Below are 20062 nucleotides of genomic sequence, written 5' to 3'. Positions count from 1 at the left end.
TTTGAAGAGAAAGATGCTGTCACTGGCTCTAAGGAAACTAGGAGAGCGAGCCTATTAAACTCTGACCTGACCAGCACAGGAAAACTTGATAGGGCCGTAGGCTTTTCCATCACAGGTCTACTAATACATCTTATTCCTGACCTACAAACTCACCTGCTATTCCAGACCTGAACTCTCACACTCAGCTCTGATGATGCACTTCAATCCCAACCTACAGCCATGACCCCCAACTATTCCAGTCTAGGCTCCCCTCACAGCTTTGCTGATGCCCCTGCCCTGTTGTAACTACCATCACTTCAACTATATTGCCAAAGGCCAAAACTGGGGCAAAACCTCAGAATGCTGGACATAAGAAAAGGAGTAAGTGCAGTGACCCAGATTCAGTTCTTCAGGAGGATTCATTTCTATGGGATTATTTACTGTAGCATTCCTGATATAAATAATTGTCAGTAATAAGTAGGATAACTGCAGCTCTGCCTATAGCACAGGGATAAATCGGGTCTAAAATGAGGCCCAAATGTATGTTAGCACCTGCTAACGAGAATTAAAATACTCTTTTCTTCAACTCGCTAACCCTGTTAGAAGTTTCTACACCAAGACCCAGGGAAAAGGTGTCAGGATGCTCCATTTTTGCTTGCTGTGCATAGAAGTTCAGCGGGACACATTTCACTGTGTCCTGCTCACTGCTAACGGGCCTGTCTCTTATATTTCTGTTCTGTTTATCTTTTCCCCAGGAAGTTCAGTGGAAAATATGCATCTCGTGATGAAGGTCTGTCAGCTGCACTGGAGCCTTTTCAAGCACAGCAGCAGCGCAGCGTAAAGGCCAGAACGTTAGTATTGTTATGGTTAAGTTCAGAAACATTGGGGCTTTTTAAAAGTCTCCAAAAAATGTAACCAGTGCCAAGATCCACAACTTGCTGCTAACGGGCGTCAGTGAGCTGGACTCCAACGCAGACCCATCGCTAAGCGAGAGAAGAAAAGTCAAGGCTTCTCTCTGTGTGCAACCATCACCTAGGGGAAAGGGGACATTGCCTTCCCAGTCCAGAGGGGATGGGGCATGTCAAGGCCACAGCTACAAGAGGAAGGATGGTCCTGTGGTTAGAGCATTAGCCTAGGACTTGGAAGCCGCAAATTTAATTCCAGACTTAGCCACAGATTCCTGGGTGACCTTGGGCAAGTCCCTTAGTCTCTCTGTGCCTCAATTCCCCCTCTGTACAATGGAGATAATAACCCTGCCCTAACTCTCAGGGGTTTGGGGAGGTGCTCAGATACTTTGGTAATGGGGGACCATATAAGTACCTCAGCTATCTAGACAGACAGGTATTTACAGAAGGGAGGGGACCTGCTGCCCATTTCTGCCTTTCCTCCCATTCTGTTAGCGCTTGTAACCTACCATCATGTTCCTCCTTAACTGCCTAGAGTTGCTGCTTGTGGTGGTGCCAGATGCTTCTGTGGGAGACACAGCCAGTGTGTCCAAAGAGCTCACTATCTCCTTCCAGCTACATGGAGCCTACACACTGGGTCCAACCAGTGAGCCAGCCGGGCTCTTGTCCCACCTCCAGCAGGGGCTATCCCTGATGCTTCAGAAGAAAGTGCCCTTACTCCAGGCAGGGCTGTGATTCCTTCCCACCTCGTGTCGATTACTAGACACCCTGCCGAATGAGGTCTGAGTACCTTTTCTTAGCACATCATTACGAATGTCAGTGCTGATGACAAAAACAATCTAATTCTTTTTTTTTAAAATCCAGCAATTGACTCTATGGCTTTCTGTGAGACTCGCATGCAAATTCCTTGCTTGTTGAAGGGGCCACCCCACTGACTTGTTTTAAAAGCACCAACTCTGTTTTTCTATTGCAAACCAGTGTATCTGCACTAGAGAGGCCAGAAGCAGGACATTGGACCAGCATGCGCCTTAGCCCCCTTGCATGGGAAGATTAGATCCAGAGAAGAATTTGTGTGTCTGTAAGAAGCACCCAAATGTCAGTGAAGTCTGGATATGGATCTGATTCTCGATCCAAACTTGGTAACTTAGGTCCAGTTCTACATTGTAAGCAAGGTGTTTGTTTATGACCATCAGTCTGGTGCGCCTGGTAATCTACCCACCTAACCCCCGTTTATATACACACAAGCATAGACACCCACAGGGACAATGATAAAGCTTATGCCCAACCATAGACCTCAAAGCCTTCTGGATGGGGAACACTCTTCATCATTCTCATGTTACAAGTGGGGACCCTGAGGCAGGGAAAAGCTGCTAGTCTGAGGTCACACAGGAAGCCAGTGGCACAACTGACCTGCACAACCATGTTTCCTGTCCCCCAGCCCTGTGTCCCACCCATCCACTGCCAGGCTGCCTCCTGATTGCACAATAGAGGAGCGGAGTCTGGAATGACAAGGCTGTGGGGGAGAGAGGGTGAACTAACATCCTGCGTGTGACCCATGAGCGGGCCCCTTCCTACTTGCTCAATTGACCATCCAGAGCACCTCCCCCCGAACGCAGATCAGCTATTAGCATGATACTCGCATGTCTATTCAGAGCGCAATTCGCTGAGAGGGAGTCTCTGCTATAAATAAACGTGTGTGCAGAATGCAGAGGTGATGCTGAAGCTGGAGAATCAGATAAAAGGGAAGCTGTTTTCTGCATGCTGGAAATTAACATTCCTGTGCCACACCGCTCCATGCTGCTGCTGAGCCTCTTAGAAACCGCCGCCACTACCCACCCCAGCACAATCTGTCAGACCTAAAATCAAACAGGATGCACTAGGCACTACACTGTAATTTCCTTTTAATAATACATCACAGGAGGATCAGCTCAGCAGCCCTCTTCTATTCTTCCACCTCCTCATTATAGTCTTACTCCGCTTGCCCCATTTAGAAATGGAGTGCAAATTAATGGAGCACTAATCAGCTGGGGAAGAGATATTAATAGCCCGGACCCCCTTCCCTCCTCATCCTGCCACCTGCCCTCTGCTTCCCCATGCTGATTTAGGAGAAGGAAGGAGCTAAGGTGATGTTACCTGACGAGAAGCCCACAGGAGGCCTTGGCTTCAATGGGCTGGATATGCAGCACTGGGCAGTGACTTTGTGTGTCTGTGTAGTGAGGTGTGTGTACATAGGCTGGGTGCCCCACACTACCTGTGCTGGTTCTCCATGCTGCAGATCAGGTGTGGGGGGGGTGCAGGCAGGGGCTGGACAGGCAGTTCGGGGAGTGGGAAAGCTGTTCTCGGTGACCGCGCCCCTCAGAGAGAACCTGCTCCAAAGCCCCCTGGAGTAAATGGGGGGCTTTCCACTGACATCAGTGGGACCTGGATAGGGTCTATAGCGAATGGCCAGGACAGACTAACCCCAGATCATTCAGCCTTTACTGCTCTTCTTTGGCTAGGCTAGGGGACAACACAGCAGTCCCTCCCCCTCCCCAGGTGCCACTTCCTCCTTTCAGTGGGCTGAAGGAACAACATCAGTGCCCTGTAGTTGTAGGTGGAGGGCAGGGGAGGAGAGGGAGACCCGGGAGGAAAGATTCGCCCCGGAGTGAAAGTGCCGCTTGGTGGCCTCTACCTTGGGCCAGGGAACTGCATGGCGCACGGTACCTGAAGGAGCTCAGAGTCATCTGTGCTGTACTGGCTGGACTCGGTCTCGGAGCGCTCGGCACACCACTGCAGCTCGCTGAAGCAGCTGGCAGAGTCAAAGTCACTGGCGTCCAAGGGGGACAGGTCAATCTCAGGGAAATCGGAGTAAAGGTGCTCCTCGCCAGACACCTCGTACTGTGAAGAGACAAGAGGAGGTGAGCCTGGCCATCCTCTCCTCCACCTGCCAGTGCCAGAGAAGCCTGATACAGCAGCCAAAGTTCAGGGTCTCATGAAATGCGCGTTGGGTTGCATCTGACTCAGGGTGCTGAAGAATTGCCCAACCACGGGCCACCTTGGCAATTTACCAGGAGCCCCAAAACCAAACCCACATTTGCTTAAAATGAGCAGATTTCAACAGACTTCAACTTGAATGCAGAGATGTGGCCTGCAGAGATTTCAGCTACCAGCATGCAATGCTCCATCTCTAGTCAAATGGCTGAGATAAAGACAGAGCATTGCATGCTGGGAACTGTAGTATTAATGCGCTACCCCCAATATTAAAGTTGAGAGCAGCAGAAGGAAGCATTACTGAGTATTATGGGTCATATTTACCCCGGGAGCAGCTTACTGGCATATGGCCCAGTTTGGAGCAATTACATGGCAGTGAAGTGGCACAGGAGATCACTGTGAACTTTGCCAATCAACTGGGAGTGCCCACATCACTTCAAGTTCACATCAGAAACTTCGGAACGCTGCCCTGCAAGGCTGTAAGTCAAAACAGCCACAAAACTGTGCTCCAGTATCTGTGTGTCAGAAGCTCCGGCACAGGTTCTGCCATGTCACAATGGGGTGCTTTTGCAAGGGAACTGCTTGGTTTCCTCTAGTGAGCACAAGCTCAAAACCATACAGGCCAGATGCTGGCAAAGCAGCAGTCCGTGCTCTTCAGGGACACTTAAGCCGCTCCAGCCTTTGGTGACGTGCTGCAGACAGCCAGGGCTAATCCCACTGCCCTGATAAGTCAGCAACTAGAGAGGAGAGCAAGAGGCTTAGAGGGCACATAAAACAGCCCCGCTCTAGGCAAGACTTTTGGGTGGATGGTTTCACAGCTAGACAAGTCAGCTCTTCCATCTCCCAAACCCATCTTCTTGCCCCTCTGCCTTCCCACATCCTCCCACCTGTCACTTGACTCAAACTCTGTAATCCCAGCCATCACTGTATCACCTCCAAATTATCCAACTTTCAGTGACAATCTTGTCAAGTCATGTTCACATTCCCCCTGCAGCCAAGTCACTGAGGAAGGCAACATAGACTCTTAATTTCCCATCTCTCTTTCCATTGTGTCCAACCCAGCGGGTGCGTGCACACACACACACACACTCTCAAAAAATCTAGTGTAGAGAAGAATCAATTCCTGGCGCACACAGGCCAATCTAAGCTCTAGGAACAGAGCTAAAAATATCCATTTAATCATGAAAAGCAGCTGAGACCTGCCCCATTTCCACCTCCTTCCCGATGGCTGCCTTGCTGCAAAGCCACACAGCTCTCTAAGGGGCAGAACATACGATTGCGTTAGACATCGGCACAACGGACGCGCAAGTGGGCAAGGGCAAGTCCCCCACTGACATTATGCCAATGCCCTGCCAACCAGAGAGCGCGGGTATGTGAAAGGCACTGGCTGCAGGGGCCGAGAATGAATGTGAAGGGGGGATTTGGTTAAAGCAAAAAGTGACCCCTCAGGCCAATGTTAATTTGAAAGTGAGTCGAATGGTTTGGGTGTCTCGGTCAATGTGCTCCAATTATTGAGTAGAGAGAGGAATCTCTTTATTCCTGACCCTCTTCTGTTCCAGCTGCCCCCTGCCCCAGACATGGTCTTATTCCCACTGAGGTAGCACAGAAACCTGGCTGGCTAATGCAGGGTTGGTTTGAAATTAGCACTTCGTCTGACAGCCCTGAAGGCAGGGCCGGCTTTAGGCCGATTCCCTCAATTCCCAGGAATCGGGCCCCACGCCTTAGGCGCCTTTTTAATTATTTTTTTACTCATCCAGCACTCGCAGGGTGAGTTTGGGTCTTCGGCAGCGGCAGGGGAGTGGGGGTCCGCTCCAGGTCTTTGGCAGCATTTCAGCGGTGGGGGGTCCTTCGGTGCTGCAGAAGACCTGGAGCGGACCCCCTACCGCCAAAGCCCCAGACCACCCTCAGGTATTCAAATTGGGCCTCGCAGTTCATAAAGGCGGCCTGGATGAAGGCCTCATCTCTGCACCGGGAGTGGGCACAGCCGCCTAGTGGAAGGCTGAAATTCCCACACACACTGCCCCTGCAATCAGATCTCCCCCTGCGCTGGGGTGAGTGTCCATCAGACTCCAGGGCCCATTCATACTCCGATCCTGCCTCTGCTAAAGTCAGGGGCCTAACTCCCAGTGACTTCAACGGAACAGGCTCCCAGTCCTTCCCTTCTGAGTCGAGGTTGCCAACTCCTTTCATGCCACTCACCACAAGTCATTCATGACAATAGTTTGTCTGCCTCTACTAATGGCCAGGGCAGGATTCGAACCTTGAGGCGAAAGGTGTGACACAATTCTTGCCGTTATTGGCTAATCCGTGGGTGTTTTCTGATGAACGGGGAAGCAAGTTTCTTTATATGGTGAGTGCATTTCAGATCAAACAAACATCTGAGCATCCGAGAGGCTGTGAAGAGAGAAAAACACCCCAGGCACTGCATTAAAGCGCCCTAAATAATCTTTTCAGGATTCAACAAGTGGAAGTAAAATCTACTTCACAAGAAGTTACAGGAATGGAAGAGACAGTTTCACTTTTTTTTTTTTTTTTTAATTGGGATAATCTGAGATTACTGGTCTAGTTTCCTGAGGCCGGGGGAATGGGACTGTGGGTCCTGTCTATATTTTCCAGTCTGTCTTAGGACACTGTTCCACAAGCAGTGAACATTACACACCCCCAGCTTCCTTCTCTCTTTATCAACACCACCCTCGGGGAAGGCAAAAGGAAGAGCAAATGGTCTGGAGGGTGCTTGCAAGGCGAGGCAACCACAAGATGCATTGTGAGTGGGTTTCATGTGGCTGGCAGCTAAGGCACTAGAGCCTTAGAGAGAGACAGACCCTACCCAAGCACTGTAACAAGGCTCCAAGTACCTCCACACAGCTGCACTCATCCTGCTCAACACAGGGCAAAATTCCAACAAGCAGCAGAGAAACCAGTTTCAAACTATTAATGGCTCCGAAAGCATTTTCTCCATCATCCTTCCCACTGGCAAGGCTGCATTACAATGTGTGTTTCTGTATGTAGGAAGCACCCTCATGCCAAAGGATCCCAGAAGTTTTTTACAGCTACAGAGCCAAAACCCACTTGCCTTGTTACCCCAGTGGTGCCAATAAGTCTGATTCAAGCAAGTAAGGCAAACAGGATTGGACCCATTGCTCCATCTCTGGAATACACCATCGCATCAAGAGGGACAGTTAAGTGCCAGAAGCAAACTGCGTAAGAGACAGGGAAGGAGAAATGCTGACCAAGAACACCAGGGCAGATCCATGAAGGGCTGCAGGATCTTTGAAGTTCACGGAGGCCTGCCAGGGCCTTGGCTTTTAACTCCTCACCCAGCTGACCTCCCATGCTGTAAACGGCCCAAATTCATTCAGAAGGACAAAGAGTCAAGTCAAACCTGTGGGTCCAACGGAGGATTTCGAATCAGAAGCTTTGGATTTCCCCTAAGACAACCCCTTGTAGACTTACAGGGATACAGCTTCCTGCCTTTGCCCTCCCCCTTTCTGCATCTGCTCTCAGATGGATATGGTTTAGCTCCGGGGCACTGGTGCCCTTTGGGCTTTCAGATTCCCTCATCACCTGTTACAGTGCGGTCCTGACTTCCTTCCATGTTTCTCGTGTCTACCCACAAAAATATCTGTTTCCAGCAATTGCTCTGGCTCCCTCCATCCCCCAAATCTTCCCATGGGAACAGAGGCAACAGTTTTTATTTTTAGAAACCCCCTTTTTAGATATATTTTCAATTAAAAAAGCAAACAGTCAGATTCTCCTGCTCTCTTTGATATGCCACAAGGAAAAAGATCCTGGTGTTGAGATCAGAAGGAGCAGCTGACACCTGCACTTGGGACATCTTTTGATCCTCTCTATAGATGCGACACGTACCCATTCCCAACAGAGCTGTGTAAAAATAAACTCCTGCAACCTAATGCCTCCTTGGAATGCTGAGCTGCCAGCTGGCACTTGGGTGGGGGGAGAAAATGCAATCAGTGTCTTGGTAATGCCATGCTGCTGCTTGAGCCTCATTCCAAGGGACTGGCCAGATCAGGGTAATAGGAACCACAACTCTGCATCCAGCTCAGGTTGGTAGAAAGATGGTGTTGCCAAAGTGGAATCAGCTCTGTCAATGGAGAACTTGTCTCCAGGGGATTTATCAATCCCAGCACTTTTGCCCAGTACAAAGTTCACTTTAGCAATGAGGAAAGAATCCCATTTTGGCTGCCTGCCATGGAGAAATAGAATAAAGGCACTTGGCAGGAGGGCAGGTGACAGTATTTTCAATTCTCCCCTTCCCCCTACCCTAGTCAGGTGTAGGGGAATGGTAGGTAGGACTTGGCTATGCTGGGTCTGCTGCCCATGGAGACTGGATCTGGGCTGGTCCAGCCTTCCCTTTTCCTACTCTGTGCCTTTCCTGCTGGCTTGAGGAGGAACAAACTTTGTACTAATTTCACTCAAGAGTTTATAGGGAAAACAGCCCGTTGGTTCTTGGTGTGTGGCCAGCAAACACTCATGGAGAAAGACTTGAAAATTCAGAGTCATCCGTCACTCCAGACACCTAGTTCATGTGCACTGGAGCTCAGCAAAGTTCAGAGACATGCCCAGGGGATTTGAGAATCAACTGATCACCACTCCAGATCTATAGGGAAAAACCCACCTGACTTCAGTGGGACTGGGAGCCAGTGCAGCATCGCTATGCCACAGTGGGATGCACTTCATTTTGGAAATGACTCCAGATTCTCACAATCCACTGGGAACAGGGGTAACAGCTGGCAGAGGTGCTCACAAGGCTGCCATTTGCAGCACCGTGTAGGTACCACGAGGTCAGTAACCACATGACCACAAAGATGGGGAGGTGAAGGCAGAAGCAAAACTTCGAAGGTAACTCAGAATATCTACATTGGTGTTTCCAATTCTCACCTAATAGAGGGGTATTAAGGTGGGAGGGTTGGATTTCTGCCTGTCAAATTCGAGATCACATAGGATGACCCTAGACATGATTGACTGGCGCGTGAGGATCAAGGCTACCACAGAGCACCCAGCAGCCTGTCAAGAATACCAGACGTGCAATTTCGGTGGCTTACATGACAGTGACTTTAAGATGGCTTCCATGGCTTTCCTGAAATCATGAGTTTCCTGCACGCTCTTTTCTGGGAGAAAAGATCTGAGTTATTGACTAAAGTAGGACAGAGAAGCTGCCGACAGTCGGATACGCACTGCAAAGAGCTGTACTTCAACAGAGACTCTGGTTACCCGATGGATAAAGCACTGAAACTATTATTAATTTACTGTTAAGCACCAGGAGCAGGCTCCCTGCTATGAGGAGCTTATAATTTAAATAGACGATGACACAGAATGCACTGGCAGACTCAGAGACAGCCTCTGTCCTAGGACATTTTGTGTTTGTTTTTTTAATTCTCAGCAGTGGGTGACAGCTCACAAGGGCCCCCTCTATCTGCAGCAGAGAGCCAAGCTCTTCTTTTACCCCACCAGCCTGCTCCAGGGAATACCTGATGCCACACACAGACAAACAATTCAAATAGTGGATTCACGAGGCAGGAAGTGTTTTTCTTTCTTTCAGAATTGAATGTGGACTTATACGAGGACTTGGGCTCCACAGACTGAGGTGGGCTCCGGGGAAGGATTTGAAAACCAGAGTTCTGCTGCAGGAGTGCCCCTTTATGAGGATGACCCAGAGAGCGTGTCCACCCCTCCTCTGAGGCTGTGATGTACAAACTGCCCAGGGCTTAGCCAGAATTACCTTTAAAGAGAGATGAACGAGGCTCATGCGTCCAAGGCCAGGACAGAGCCGGTTCTAGAACTAGAGAGGTAGAAGTTTAGCGGCGTCTCAGTAGGGTTTTTTCCATCTCTCAGGAGCGCCTAATAAAGAGTGTGGGCTGGATGCCCAGCTGATGTAAACTGACGCAGCTCCACTAACGTCAAAGGAGAATCTGGCCCTCACTTCTAATTATTTGGGTAATATCTCTCTAGCCAGTGATTCCCTCTGACCCCTTCCCCCCACCCCCAGCCCTCATGTGCACTCTGGTGCTGAGCTGTCTAAGAAACTAGCCAGTGCCAACCATCCTGTTGGCTTCTCAGAAGCAGGGCAGGAGGAGAAGCCAATGGTGAGGTTAGTTCCCTGCCTGACAGTGCTCACCAGCACAGCCTGCCAGCAGCAATTTTGAATGTTGTTAAAGAGAAAAACAATATTTGACATAATTGCTGTGGGCTGTTACAACAGAAAGAACAGGGCTGGGAAATGCAGCCTGGGCTGCTCTGACATGCCAACTTACTTGACTGCTGAATTCTTTGGCTTGTGGCAGATGCCCCATTGACCGGGGCTATGCCCCAAGAAGTCCTGATTCAGCAGAGCTTTGACCCGAACTCTACTCTGCTTGCACCGGGAAGAGTAGGTCTCAGTTCTCTTTGCCACCTTGGACACAGGGCTGGAAGGGGACATTTATCTGGAAATCTGATGTCTCTGAATGTTCTCCTTCTGGAGCTGTTTAACCCATGTGTTAGCATGTGGGAGGCCTTCTCTCGAAAGCTACATGAGGTGTCTCCTGGAGACCAACTGCAATTCAAATATTGGATTAACATGACAGAGAACGTTTTCCCTTCTTTCAAAACTGAACGTGAACTTGGGCTCTACAGATTAGACAGCTCCACAAAGACCTCCCTCTTATGCAGAGTGTGCTAGGCTTCAGGCCTATATCCAGGGCTTTGAATGTGCTGGCTCCTTCAAACCAGGCTGGGATCAGCAAGAAAAACTGGGCCTGCAGCCTCCTTGCTACAGCTCAGGAGGGACCCTCTATCAGAAGCAGAGAGCCTAGCTCATTTCTGCCCCACCAGCCAGCTCCAGGGAACAGTCAATGGCACATGCTCAGAGAACACAAATCGGACTTTGCCTGCAACTCTTACACATGAATGAAAGTGGGGGGGAAGTCGGGAGTTCAGCCGTCTGGAAACAAACCACCCATCCTGCAGCCTTCAAAACAAGCATTGTGGGCTTTGCTTTTTCATCTTACCGAATGCAGGCTGCAGAAGGCAAGCTTTAAGCCAGCGCCTCGCCAAGACGATATCTGCACACAGGCCCCCATCTGTAATCTGTGCACTTTCTTGGAAAGAAACACAATTCCCTTACTATTTCTACATGATCTCTGAAGAACTGTAACTCTGCTACCACGTGGGCAACTAAAATAGTGCAGACCAGCATTTCAGGAGCATCACGCCAGCTGCTCTGCCTAGTGCTGGAACTCACTTGGCAATCAGTGTCCAATTTCTCCCCATGTTAATGCTTACCTGAGCTTTTAGCCTCTGCAAATGCTTACTACCAGGAAAAAAGCCTCGCCTCTCAGGGTGAGGTGTACAAAACAACCATGAGGACAGCTGAATCTATAGTGGATTATTACCTACACTGTACTGAGGGATCTAGTGGAACAGGGCGCATGTAGGTCTTGCCTACGCTTAGACTTTCTGCTCCTATGTAGTTACCCCAGTGTCAATATGCTGCACAAATCTCACTGTGCACTAGTGCAGTGGGTCTGTATCTCAATATCATTACAGTTACACTGGTGCAAATTTCCCTAGTCCAGGAAATCCTAATTCCAACACCTTACATCATAGCAAAGTACTTTGCAGTGCAGCTCAAAGTGCCCTGGGTAATCACATGCAAATTGCGCTCAGGTTTAGCAAGGCTGCAAAAGTTTAAGTTTCTAAGCCTGCCGCTGCTAAAATGCTGCTGGACCGACTGCAACAGCTTCTCAATAACTTAATCCTGTTTAAGCCTCGAAGGCCAGATTTACATTGTCATTTGCATAAATGTCCCCAGGATGCTTTGCAATAGGCTAGTCATTCAAACGCCGCTTTGCGGCTCTCTAGGCTGAGCAAGAAAAATGAAGAAAAGTGACGGTACCCCGGAGAGGCTGTAGGAAGCAATAACCCCAGCCAGAAACAAGCAGCCATCTACTCTCAAAGAGCTGCGGCTTCTGCAGTGACTCATCCAACCCCGTACAGAGCCTTCCTCTCATGACTAAGTGCCTACTCGAAGCATTAAGAGAGAAATATACATTAGCACTGAGGAGAGAGCCCCAAATTAGCCAGCAGTGTTTTGGTTGGGTCACAAATGGACACAAGGTGACCAAATACACAGACCGCGCAGGGCTCTTTCAGTGACGCACTCAGAGTCCAAGGGCTGGAGACAGCGCTGGAAGGGTTGCGCACGCGGGTGCAGGTTAATGGCTGTGTGTCTGAAAGGCAGGGGAGCTTTGCTCCCACTCTGGATTGTTTCTAAAAAGGACAGAAAATCCTAGTGCGGGGGTTTTGGCGAGAGCTGTCTGGGCTTACCAGGGAAATCCGTAATTATCAACAGTTTGAAATGTGGATTACGGACATCCAGGGAGACAGACACAGAGATTGTTTCGCTCTGATGAACTTCTGACCCAGCTGTTGGGATGGGCTCTCATGTAATGCTTCTGGTCCACGCATCTGACCCCAGAGGTGCTGAGCACCCCACTGGCTGAGATGGGAGGCACAGGGCCTCCATACCTTCCTAGGGCTGCTCCGCCGAATGGCTTTGCTTTCTAAAAATAGGCATTTAGCCCTGGTGAAGCACGTGGGAGGGGGGAGTGACTGGAGTAAATGTGTGACTAGTACACGTTGGGATCTGACATGTGCATGCGGCTGCAGGGGTTTGTGCACACAAAGAGTGTGATGAGTCTGGAAACGGGGCCCTTCAATTGACCAATCTCAGCTCCGGAGCAAATATACCCAGTTCCCACTGCAATCAAAGTGAGCCCACATTCAGACCAGCACTGAGCTTGGCCTAATTAGTCTGTACCCCTCCTGAAGGGTTATATCTGAGGCCCACGTTCCCTGGGACAGCAGGGACTGGAAGCTCAGCGGAGCTGGCCAGCACAGCCCGGCGTGGGGGAGCACCTTGTGTTGCCCCTGAGTGGCCACCTCTTCCCGGGGCTCAGAGTAGCATTCATAGTCTAATCTCAGAGTTGGGTCCGTCCCCTCCTCATCCACTGCAGTGCAGAGCCCAGAAGTGCTGGGGAAAAGCTAAGGGCGGCCGAAGCAGCCACGCCATGTTAGAGCAGAACCAAGAAGCGTTGGGGGAATCTGTGGCTTTTGCACATCTAGAATGTGCAAAGTGTCTCGAGCTGGGAATTGAATAGGCCCAGCCTCACTGCAGCTGTGTTATAAAAGAGAGGAGCTTGTACAGTGCCACAGCCATATAGACAGTATAGCAAACATTACTGTCCTCCTTTCCTCTGATGGCTGGCACCTTCACTAGGAGAGAAAGAGCTTGCAAAACCCTCCTAATACAGGTGAGCCCCTTAGAGAGAAATGATTTCAGCCCTATCTAACTGAAGGCCTCTCTCACACGTACAGAGCCCCACACTAGCCAGCCCCCATCAGCCACTCCAGGGAAAAGCTGCTTTCAGCAGAATCCTGCCGGGCTTCCATGGACTGCTGGCATCTTCAGGGTTCCTGGGCGGTGAGCCTTGTTATCAATCACCCCAAGCGGGATTCAGGTCCAGGCCTCCTCTTCCTCCCTGGCTCCAGAAAAAGGGATGTTTGGCAAGGACACAGCTGTCCCACCCCTGCACCCCTCTCTACTTGAGTCAAAATATGGTGTTGGGGAGGGGGGTGGAGGAGAGGAGTGACTTGTGCAGGGTAGCCCTGGGAATGGAAAAGTAAGTTATAAATACATGTAAATAGGAAGAGAAGGCACCCGGCTGGAGCCGTGAAGGTCACCGCGGCATGTGCCCGCAGATAAGTAAATCCCCACGATGGCATTTGACAAAATGTCACTCCGAATGGGTAGCCGTGGTGTCGGATTGTGTCTTTTGTCAGGCTGCCCCTCTAGACGGCGGGATATTTATAGCCGAAGCCTCGAACACCAAGGGCAGCCATTCCTCCTGGGGAGGCAGCGATAGGAGCCGGAGACCCAGCCTGCATCACTCGCAAGCATAAATATTTGACGCAGGGGCAGAGGGGGAAGGAGGTGGCAGGAATGCTGCCCTGCTGGGCTCCGGAACGGAGAGATGGGTTCCCTTGGTGCAGAGCGAGGCCCCCGCCGAGGGCTTCCACTATGTCTCTCTCCTGGCAGAATGCAAACCTGCCAATTGGAGACTGGGCCAGGAGCCCCGATGGGGTTTTGATCAGTAAATGCAAGAGGCCGGTGAGCAGGGAGTGGAGCTCTCTCATTAGGCCTGCAGTAAGTTCCTACTCTCCAGCCAAGACAGGGACATGAAAGGAGAGGCTCAAAGCAACCAAACTTGCAGGTAGCACAGTGTGAGAGGAGAGGATGCTATCTCCCACGCACACATGGATATTCTCACCCTTAGACTAATGGGGAAGGGGCAGCCAGAATTCCCAGCTTCCTGTATTTGCATACAGGGATTTCCAGGATCTGATTTCCTTGTTAGAATGGGGCTGGGGGGGGGGGGCTGGGCCTGTGTATTTGCATTGTGTTTTTAATTAAATGATCATTACTTTTAAAGATTCAAATTGCTTACCAGCAAAAATACCACTGCATTATGTAGGGCCTACACAAATAAATGATAATGATTTACCCTTCTTAGTGCTTTCCTTCTGAGGATTTCAAATATCATTTATTATTATTGCCATCATTTGGATTATCACAGCAGCAGAAGCCCTAGACATGGAGGGACCCGACCCCTCTATACAAACACAGAACACAAAAACAGTCCCTGCCCCAACAAACTCAAAACCTAAATATAAAACAAGAAACAGATGGAGAAAGACAGACAGATGGGGGAGCACAAGGAACTGATGGTCGTCAGCATGATGGCCCGTGGTTTTAGCACACAAAATACCTAACTGAACACTAAGCCTCACAACACACCAAGTTAGCTGTGTTTTACAGACAGGGAAACTGAGGCATAGAGCAAGATTATGAGACTTGCCTGAGGTCTCATAATGGATCAGTGGCAAAGCTGGGAACAGACCCCAAATCTCCTGACTCCCAGCCCTGTGCTATAGCCCATAGTACAACTCACACAAGCACATACAGTGTCCTTGTGTACTGGCTTTTGCCTTATATAGAAAAAGACAGCACTAAAAAGTACCAAAAGATATGAGCAACAGAAAATATTAAACATTAACTTAACCTGGCAAAGTACTTTTTTATAGTTTTATCTTTGACATGGAGGAAAGATGGAAGTAATTGCACTAAAGCATCCCTGAGTCATACCATGTATCTCAGAAAGTGAAAAAAAGGGCTTAAAATACTGGTAAAACATGCTGAATAAACAAAGGTGAAGCAGAACATTTCTAAACAAAGGTGTGTTGTGTTTGGGAAGGGTTGAAGGAAAGTATATTTTGTCACCGATTAAACAGCCCCATTTTATTTCTATGGGGATTTCAACTTCCATTTATTCATATCTTTCCACATCACACTGTCCACTCTGTTTCCCTGTGTGAACAATGAAACCCACAATCAATGAGATGAGGTATATCCAAGGTTACTGGTGACAAATCCCACAGCCCCTCCTGACTTCCCCCCAGTAAAGACCTGATTAACACAGAGAAGTAATAATACAGTTGTGTTATTTTAGCACCTTTCATCTCAGAGGATCCCAAACTGCTTTACCAACTTAAACGGATATATAGATCTGACTGCGTTCGGGGCTCAATTCACCCAGCACTGAGACGCAGCCACTTCTGCAGTGGAATGTGGCAGTTGCTTAGCGGCATGCAGCAATGCTGCACAGCGTGTTCGGACAGAGAGAGAGGAGACTTCTTCCTCCCCTACTGAAACCGCAGGAGTGAGTCAGGTAGAACGTAACCGTAAAAAGGGCATTCCCAAAGCAGGAGTCTCTGAACAGCAGCATATGGAAATTAGACCTATTGCTTTTGCAAGGAAGCTTGCTGCTGGCTCTGCCCTGATTTCCACGGGATGCGCAGCGCTGAGTGAACAGGCCATCCAGGCAGAATGAGCACATTCAAAAAAATACAATACACTGACAAAGATGGGGCAGGTGCACCAGGAAGAGAAAAGGCCAAATGCTTCCCCCTGAGGTTTGGCTACATAGGATGACTTTTTATCCAGCCCGCATGGACAAAAAATTCAACAGAAACCTCGCACCACAGAAAACCAGCAACACACTAGCCCTAGGTGTAACAACAGGCTGATAACAACAGCTGCTCCTCAGCTTGCTGGAAGCAGCATCCCCTCTCTCTGAATGCATTCAGACACTCATGCAGGCCTGATCTCCCCCCGCGAGGGGAGCACTGCATGCACTCCTACACACACCTTGCTGTGCTAATGTGACATGCTGGACTATCCCTCAGGCAGGAGGCAACTTGTGATCGCAATCCAAGTGTGACTGGCACAGCTCCATGGGTCAGAGTCAATTTCACCAATACTGACAAAAACGCAGTGCAAAGGGGGCCAGGCCTGAGAGCAAATTGCTGAGATTCCCAGACGTGCCTCCGAGCCCTAATGGTATTTTCTAATAAATCCCTTGCTATCAGCCACACAAAAGAAAGCACGATAAATAAAGAGCAACAACAGTAAGTATGTGCTGGGTAAGGCACAAAAATGAGAGTGGGAACTGGAACTTCAAACAGGAGCAAATGGGCTTAGGCAGCCAAGCCCTGCAGCAGCAAAAGGTTGTGGGTATAAGCGGGTAAGGAGAGAGGACACAGGCAGATATGGGAAATAACCAGATGTGGTCAGGGGAATCTGTCCAACAAGGGACCTCTTTCCTACCCACTAGACTTGATTGTCTCCAGGATAAACGTTCAAGAGCCAGGGACAAAGATCTCTCAGCCGAGAGCCCATGGCTGCAGAATACACTAGCCCTGGAAACAGAGCCGAGACGGAGATCCAACTCTTCAGTTCCAGTGCAAGACTCATCCCTTTGGGTGGCCTTTCTCCAGTAAGGATGCATAGACGGTCCAAGGCTGAGACATCCCGGGGAGAAGGGAGGGATGGAGGAAGTGACACAAGCAGATCAAGCTTTGTTTTTTTTTGATAGACAGAACCTCTGAATGAATGACTTCTGTAGAGACGAGTACTGAATGAGGGCCTGGACTCTGAGAAAACCTCATTAATGCCAGCCAGTATCTAGCCTAAGTAAGGTCTGTATAAACACAGAAGGCGGCCCTCGGGATCCAGCCTATTTTGGACTAGATCTTTAAACTGAAGACACGTCTGATGTGATTAGTGATGCTCAAGCCCAGCTGGTGCCCTGTGCTCAGCCTAGTATGGCTCTCCACCCTTATGGCTTTCCCACGGTGACTCGAGCAGAACTTCCTGGTTCCAAGGCTGAGCCTGCTGGGTAGGCAGATCCCCCTTGAGACCACTCCAGAGGCTGGAAGCCAGGAATCCCATGATAGGGAGCCAGGTTAAAATCAATCAGCCAAAACTTCTGACCATCCCTTGCCTGAACCTTTCAGAATTGCCCTTCCTTGCTGGGCTAAGGGACAGTGCTCTGTGTTCTTGAGGCAGCCAGGAGGATGCCTTGCCTCATACTGCCCTTGTTTTAAAGCCAGCTCCTGCAAGGCCCTGCCTGCAGCTCCCCGAGCTGGAACTGTCCACATGATCCTTTTGGCTAACACAGCACCATGCACACAATTGGTGCTCAGTGAGGAGTAAGTCAGAGGAATAATGTCACCATCCCTATGCTGGGGCTGAAAGCCCTGGCTGCCCCAGCACGCTTCCATGGGCCACCCTGGCCGCTCCAAAGATGACAGGAGGCTGCAGCCGGGGTTCTCTCCTGCACCTGTGTGAGTGATGGATGACACCATCCCTATTCACAAATCCAGCCAGCACATTTGTAAAGCTGCAGAGAAAGCTCCAGCTGGAGCAGCAGCAGATTGATGGGAAATAAAACCAAACAAGGTAACGGAGCATCTGAGTCCCCAGCCAGCTGCAGGGCCCAGCCAGATCTGGGAGAGCTTTTACTGTATCTCCACAGCTCTGCCAGAAGCAGGGAGCTGAGCCTGACTAGCTCTGCGGATAAGGGGGCAAATGTCTGATTCATTCAGGAACTATTAGCCAGGCCCATCTGTCACAGAAATTCCCCCACACAAGAATCTCCCTTGTTTTGAAAGGAACAAATGACTGGAGAAATATTTTAAGACCTTCCTCATCTGACTGTCTTGAAGCAAATGGCCACATGATAATTGTGGGTGGATGGGGTTAGCCAACAGGCAGGGCAAGGGGAAATCGCTGGGCCCTGCACATGTTACTGCAGGCACCATACTAGCCCTCTCCTGCCTTCTGTGGTGTGGTTTGGTCATTGGGTCACTGCTTCCAAACTACCCCTCCTGGGTGGCATGTGGTTCCAGCATTTGGGGAGGCTGGAGCAGTGCGGGCAGGGCCACAGGAGAAGAGTGGGAGTGGGACCTCAGGGCGGAGTGCAAGTGGGACCACAGCCCAGGCATCCGTGCTCTGAAAGGTGGCAGGTCTGCAGCTGTTTGGGGATGCTTAGCCGCCACCCATGACCCTTCTGCCATGTGGCACAGGGAGCCACTAAGGAGCCGTGCTCTGTGAGGCTCACTGCCCTGCCAGCACAGTGCAAATGCGCTGGACTGCAGGTCTCTCCATGAACATGGAGGTCATGGGAGCTTATTGTTGCCCAGGGCCCTGTCTACAGTGGGGATGTGTAGTAGGGTGAACCCCTGCTCCTGCCCTGAAGGGCTTAGAACAGCCCTGGGGGAAGGTTGTGGCTGGGAGCTACTAAGCTGGGCTGATTGGGAAGTGGCTGCAGCTGGGGCCATGGCCCAAACTGAGCAACAGGGCCTTATAAGAAGGCCAGGGAAGCCAGGAGAAAATGGTCTTTCTCTGTTTGTAGAGGGAGAAGGGCCTGGCTGCAGGGAGCTAGACACAGGGTACCTGAGTGAAGCAGGGCTGGGGAAAGGCAGAGGAGCTGGGGAGCTCCAGCCTGGAAAGACCCAGACTGCGGCCTAGCATTGGGCTAAAAGGTACTGGGGGTTGCAGAGGGCAGCCCAGGGGTAGGCCAAGGCAGCAGGTCCAAACTCTCCTTGCAAGTGATGAGTGGCTGATACTGCAGTCTGCCCCAGGGCGCGGGGCTAGACAATGACAGGCAATAGCCTTATACCGAGGCAAGGTGGGGGTCCCCTGGGGAAGGGAGACCTAGAGAAAAAGCGGTTACTGCCAGGAGGCAGCACCTCAGGTAAAAGGGCACCGGGTCTAGGGAGGGACACGGGGGCCAGAGGACAGGTGGATCATCGGCCTGCAGAGGGCGCTCTGGAGCTGGAACTGAGCTAATTCCCAGGAGTCACCAGCAGGAGGCACCGCAGGGGAGTCCGCTCGTCTACAGGATGTTTAGGAAAAATCTCTTTTTTCCCCCCTTCCCCACTCACTCCAGTTCAGCGTCAGTGTTGAGAGCCCTGGAATAGACAGGTCTCTGACACTGTACCCCTGGGTCTCCTAACCTTGCTCCCAGATGGCCTAATCGATGCTGTGTAAAACGGTGCCAGAAGGCAGCGGGCACTCAATGCTACAGCGCCTAACATTATCACTAGTGGAGCTGAACCACAGCAAGTGTTTGTGGGAAATGGGTGATGCTTCCCCAGGGAGTGTGGTTAGAAGACACCACTTATCGCACTGACCTATTTTCAGTGTGGCCCCCCAGCGAGGAATTATACCCAGTCGCACCCCAGGGATGCTGCAATAACCACGAGGGGGGGGATTCCTATTATTGGAACTTGTGCAACTCCTCTGAGTTTGAGAAATGCCTGAGGTCCTGAGTGAGTAGCCAGGAAATACCAAAATGTGAATGTCACAGGGAGTCAGATTCCCAAGCATATACTACATATGTGCGTGTGTGTTTCCTCCAGAACCATGATCCTGTCTTATCACACCATGTGATTTCTTCCCCATAAATCCCACTCCAAAGTGAGGCTGGGAAAGTTGTGCCTGCAATGCCAACAGTTTTATATCAGAGGGGTAGCCGTGTTAGCCTGGATCTGTAAAAAGGGACAAAGAGTCCTGCGGCACCTTACAGACTAACAGAAGTATTGGAGCATAAGCTTTTGTGGGTGAATACCCACTTAATCGGACGCATGTGGTGGAAATTTCCAGAGCTTCTCAGGTGTCATAGAAAAAGAGGGGGAACCAGAGAATTGCAGTCTAAATGCAGATTGCAGGATGCCTGGCATCTCCATCTTCGACTGAGGAAAGACAGGAGGTGCTAATGTTATTTATATGTAGTTCTACTCTGATT

The 20062-nt window shown here is 50.2% G+C and overlaps 1 protein-coding gene across 2 annotated transcripts in view; it reads right to left on the bottom strand.

Annotated features, from left to right (window-relative positions):
- The window catches only part of PPARGC1B (PPARG coactivator 1 beta), a 95444-nt gene that overhangs the window by 26236 nt on the left and 49146 nt on the right, over nt 1-20062 (bottom strand). For both annotated transcript variants that reach the window (XM_050962568.1, XM_050962569.1), the window contains exon 2: nt 3588-3761. In XM_050962568.1, coding sequence (XP_050818525.1) covers nt 3588-3761 — 174 coding nt within the window. The remainder of the gene's footprint in view (nt 1-3587; nt 3762-20062) is intronic.

Source organism: Gopherus flavomarginatus, chromosome 7, assembly GCF_025201925.1.
Source record: "Gopherus flavomarginatus isolate rGopFla2 chromosome 7, rGopFla2.mat.asm, whole genome shotgun sequence".
Lineage (NCBI taxonomy): Eukaryota > Metazoa > Chordata > Testudines > Testudinidae > Gopherus > Gopherus flavomarginatus.
This window is presented reverse-complemented; position numbering and strand designations above follow the sequence as displayed.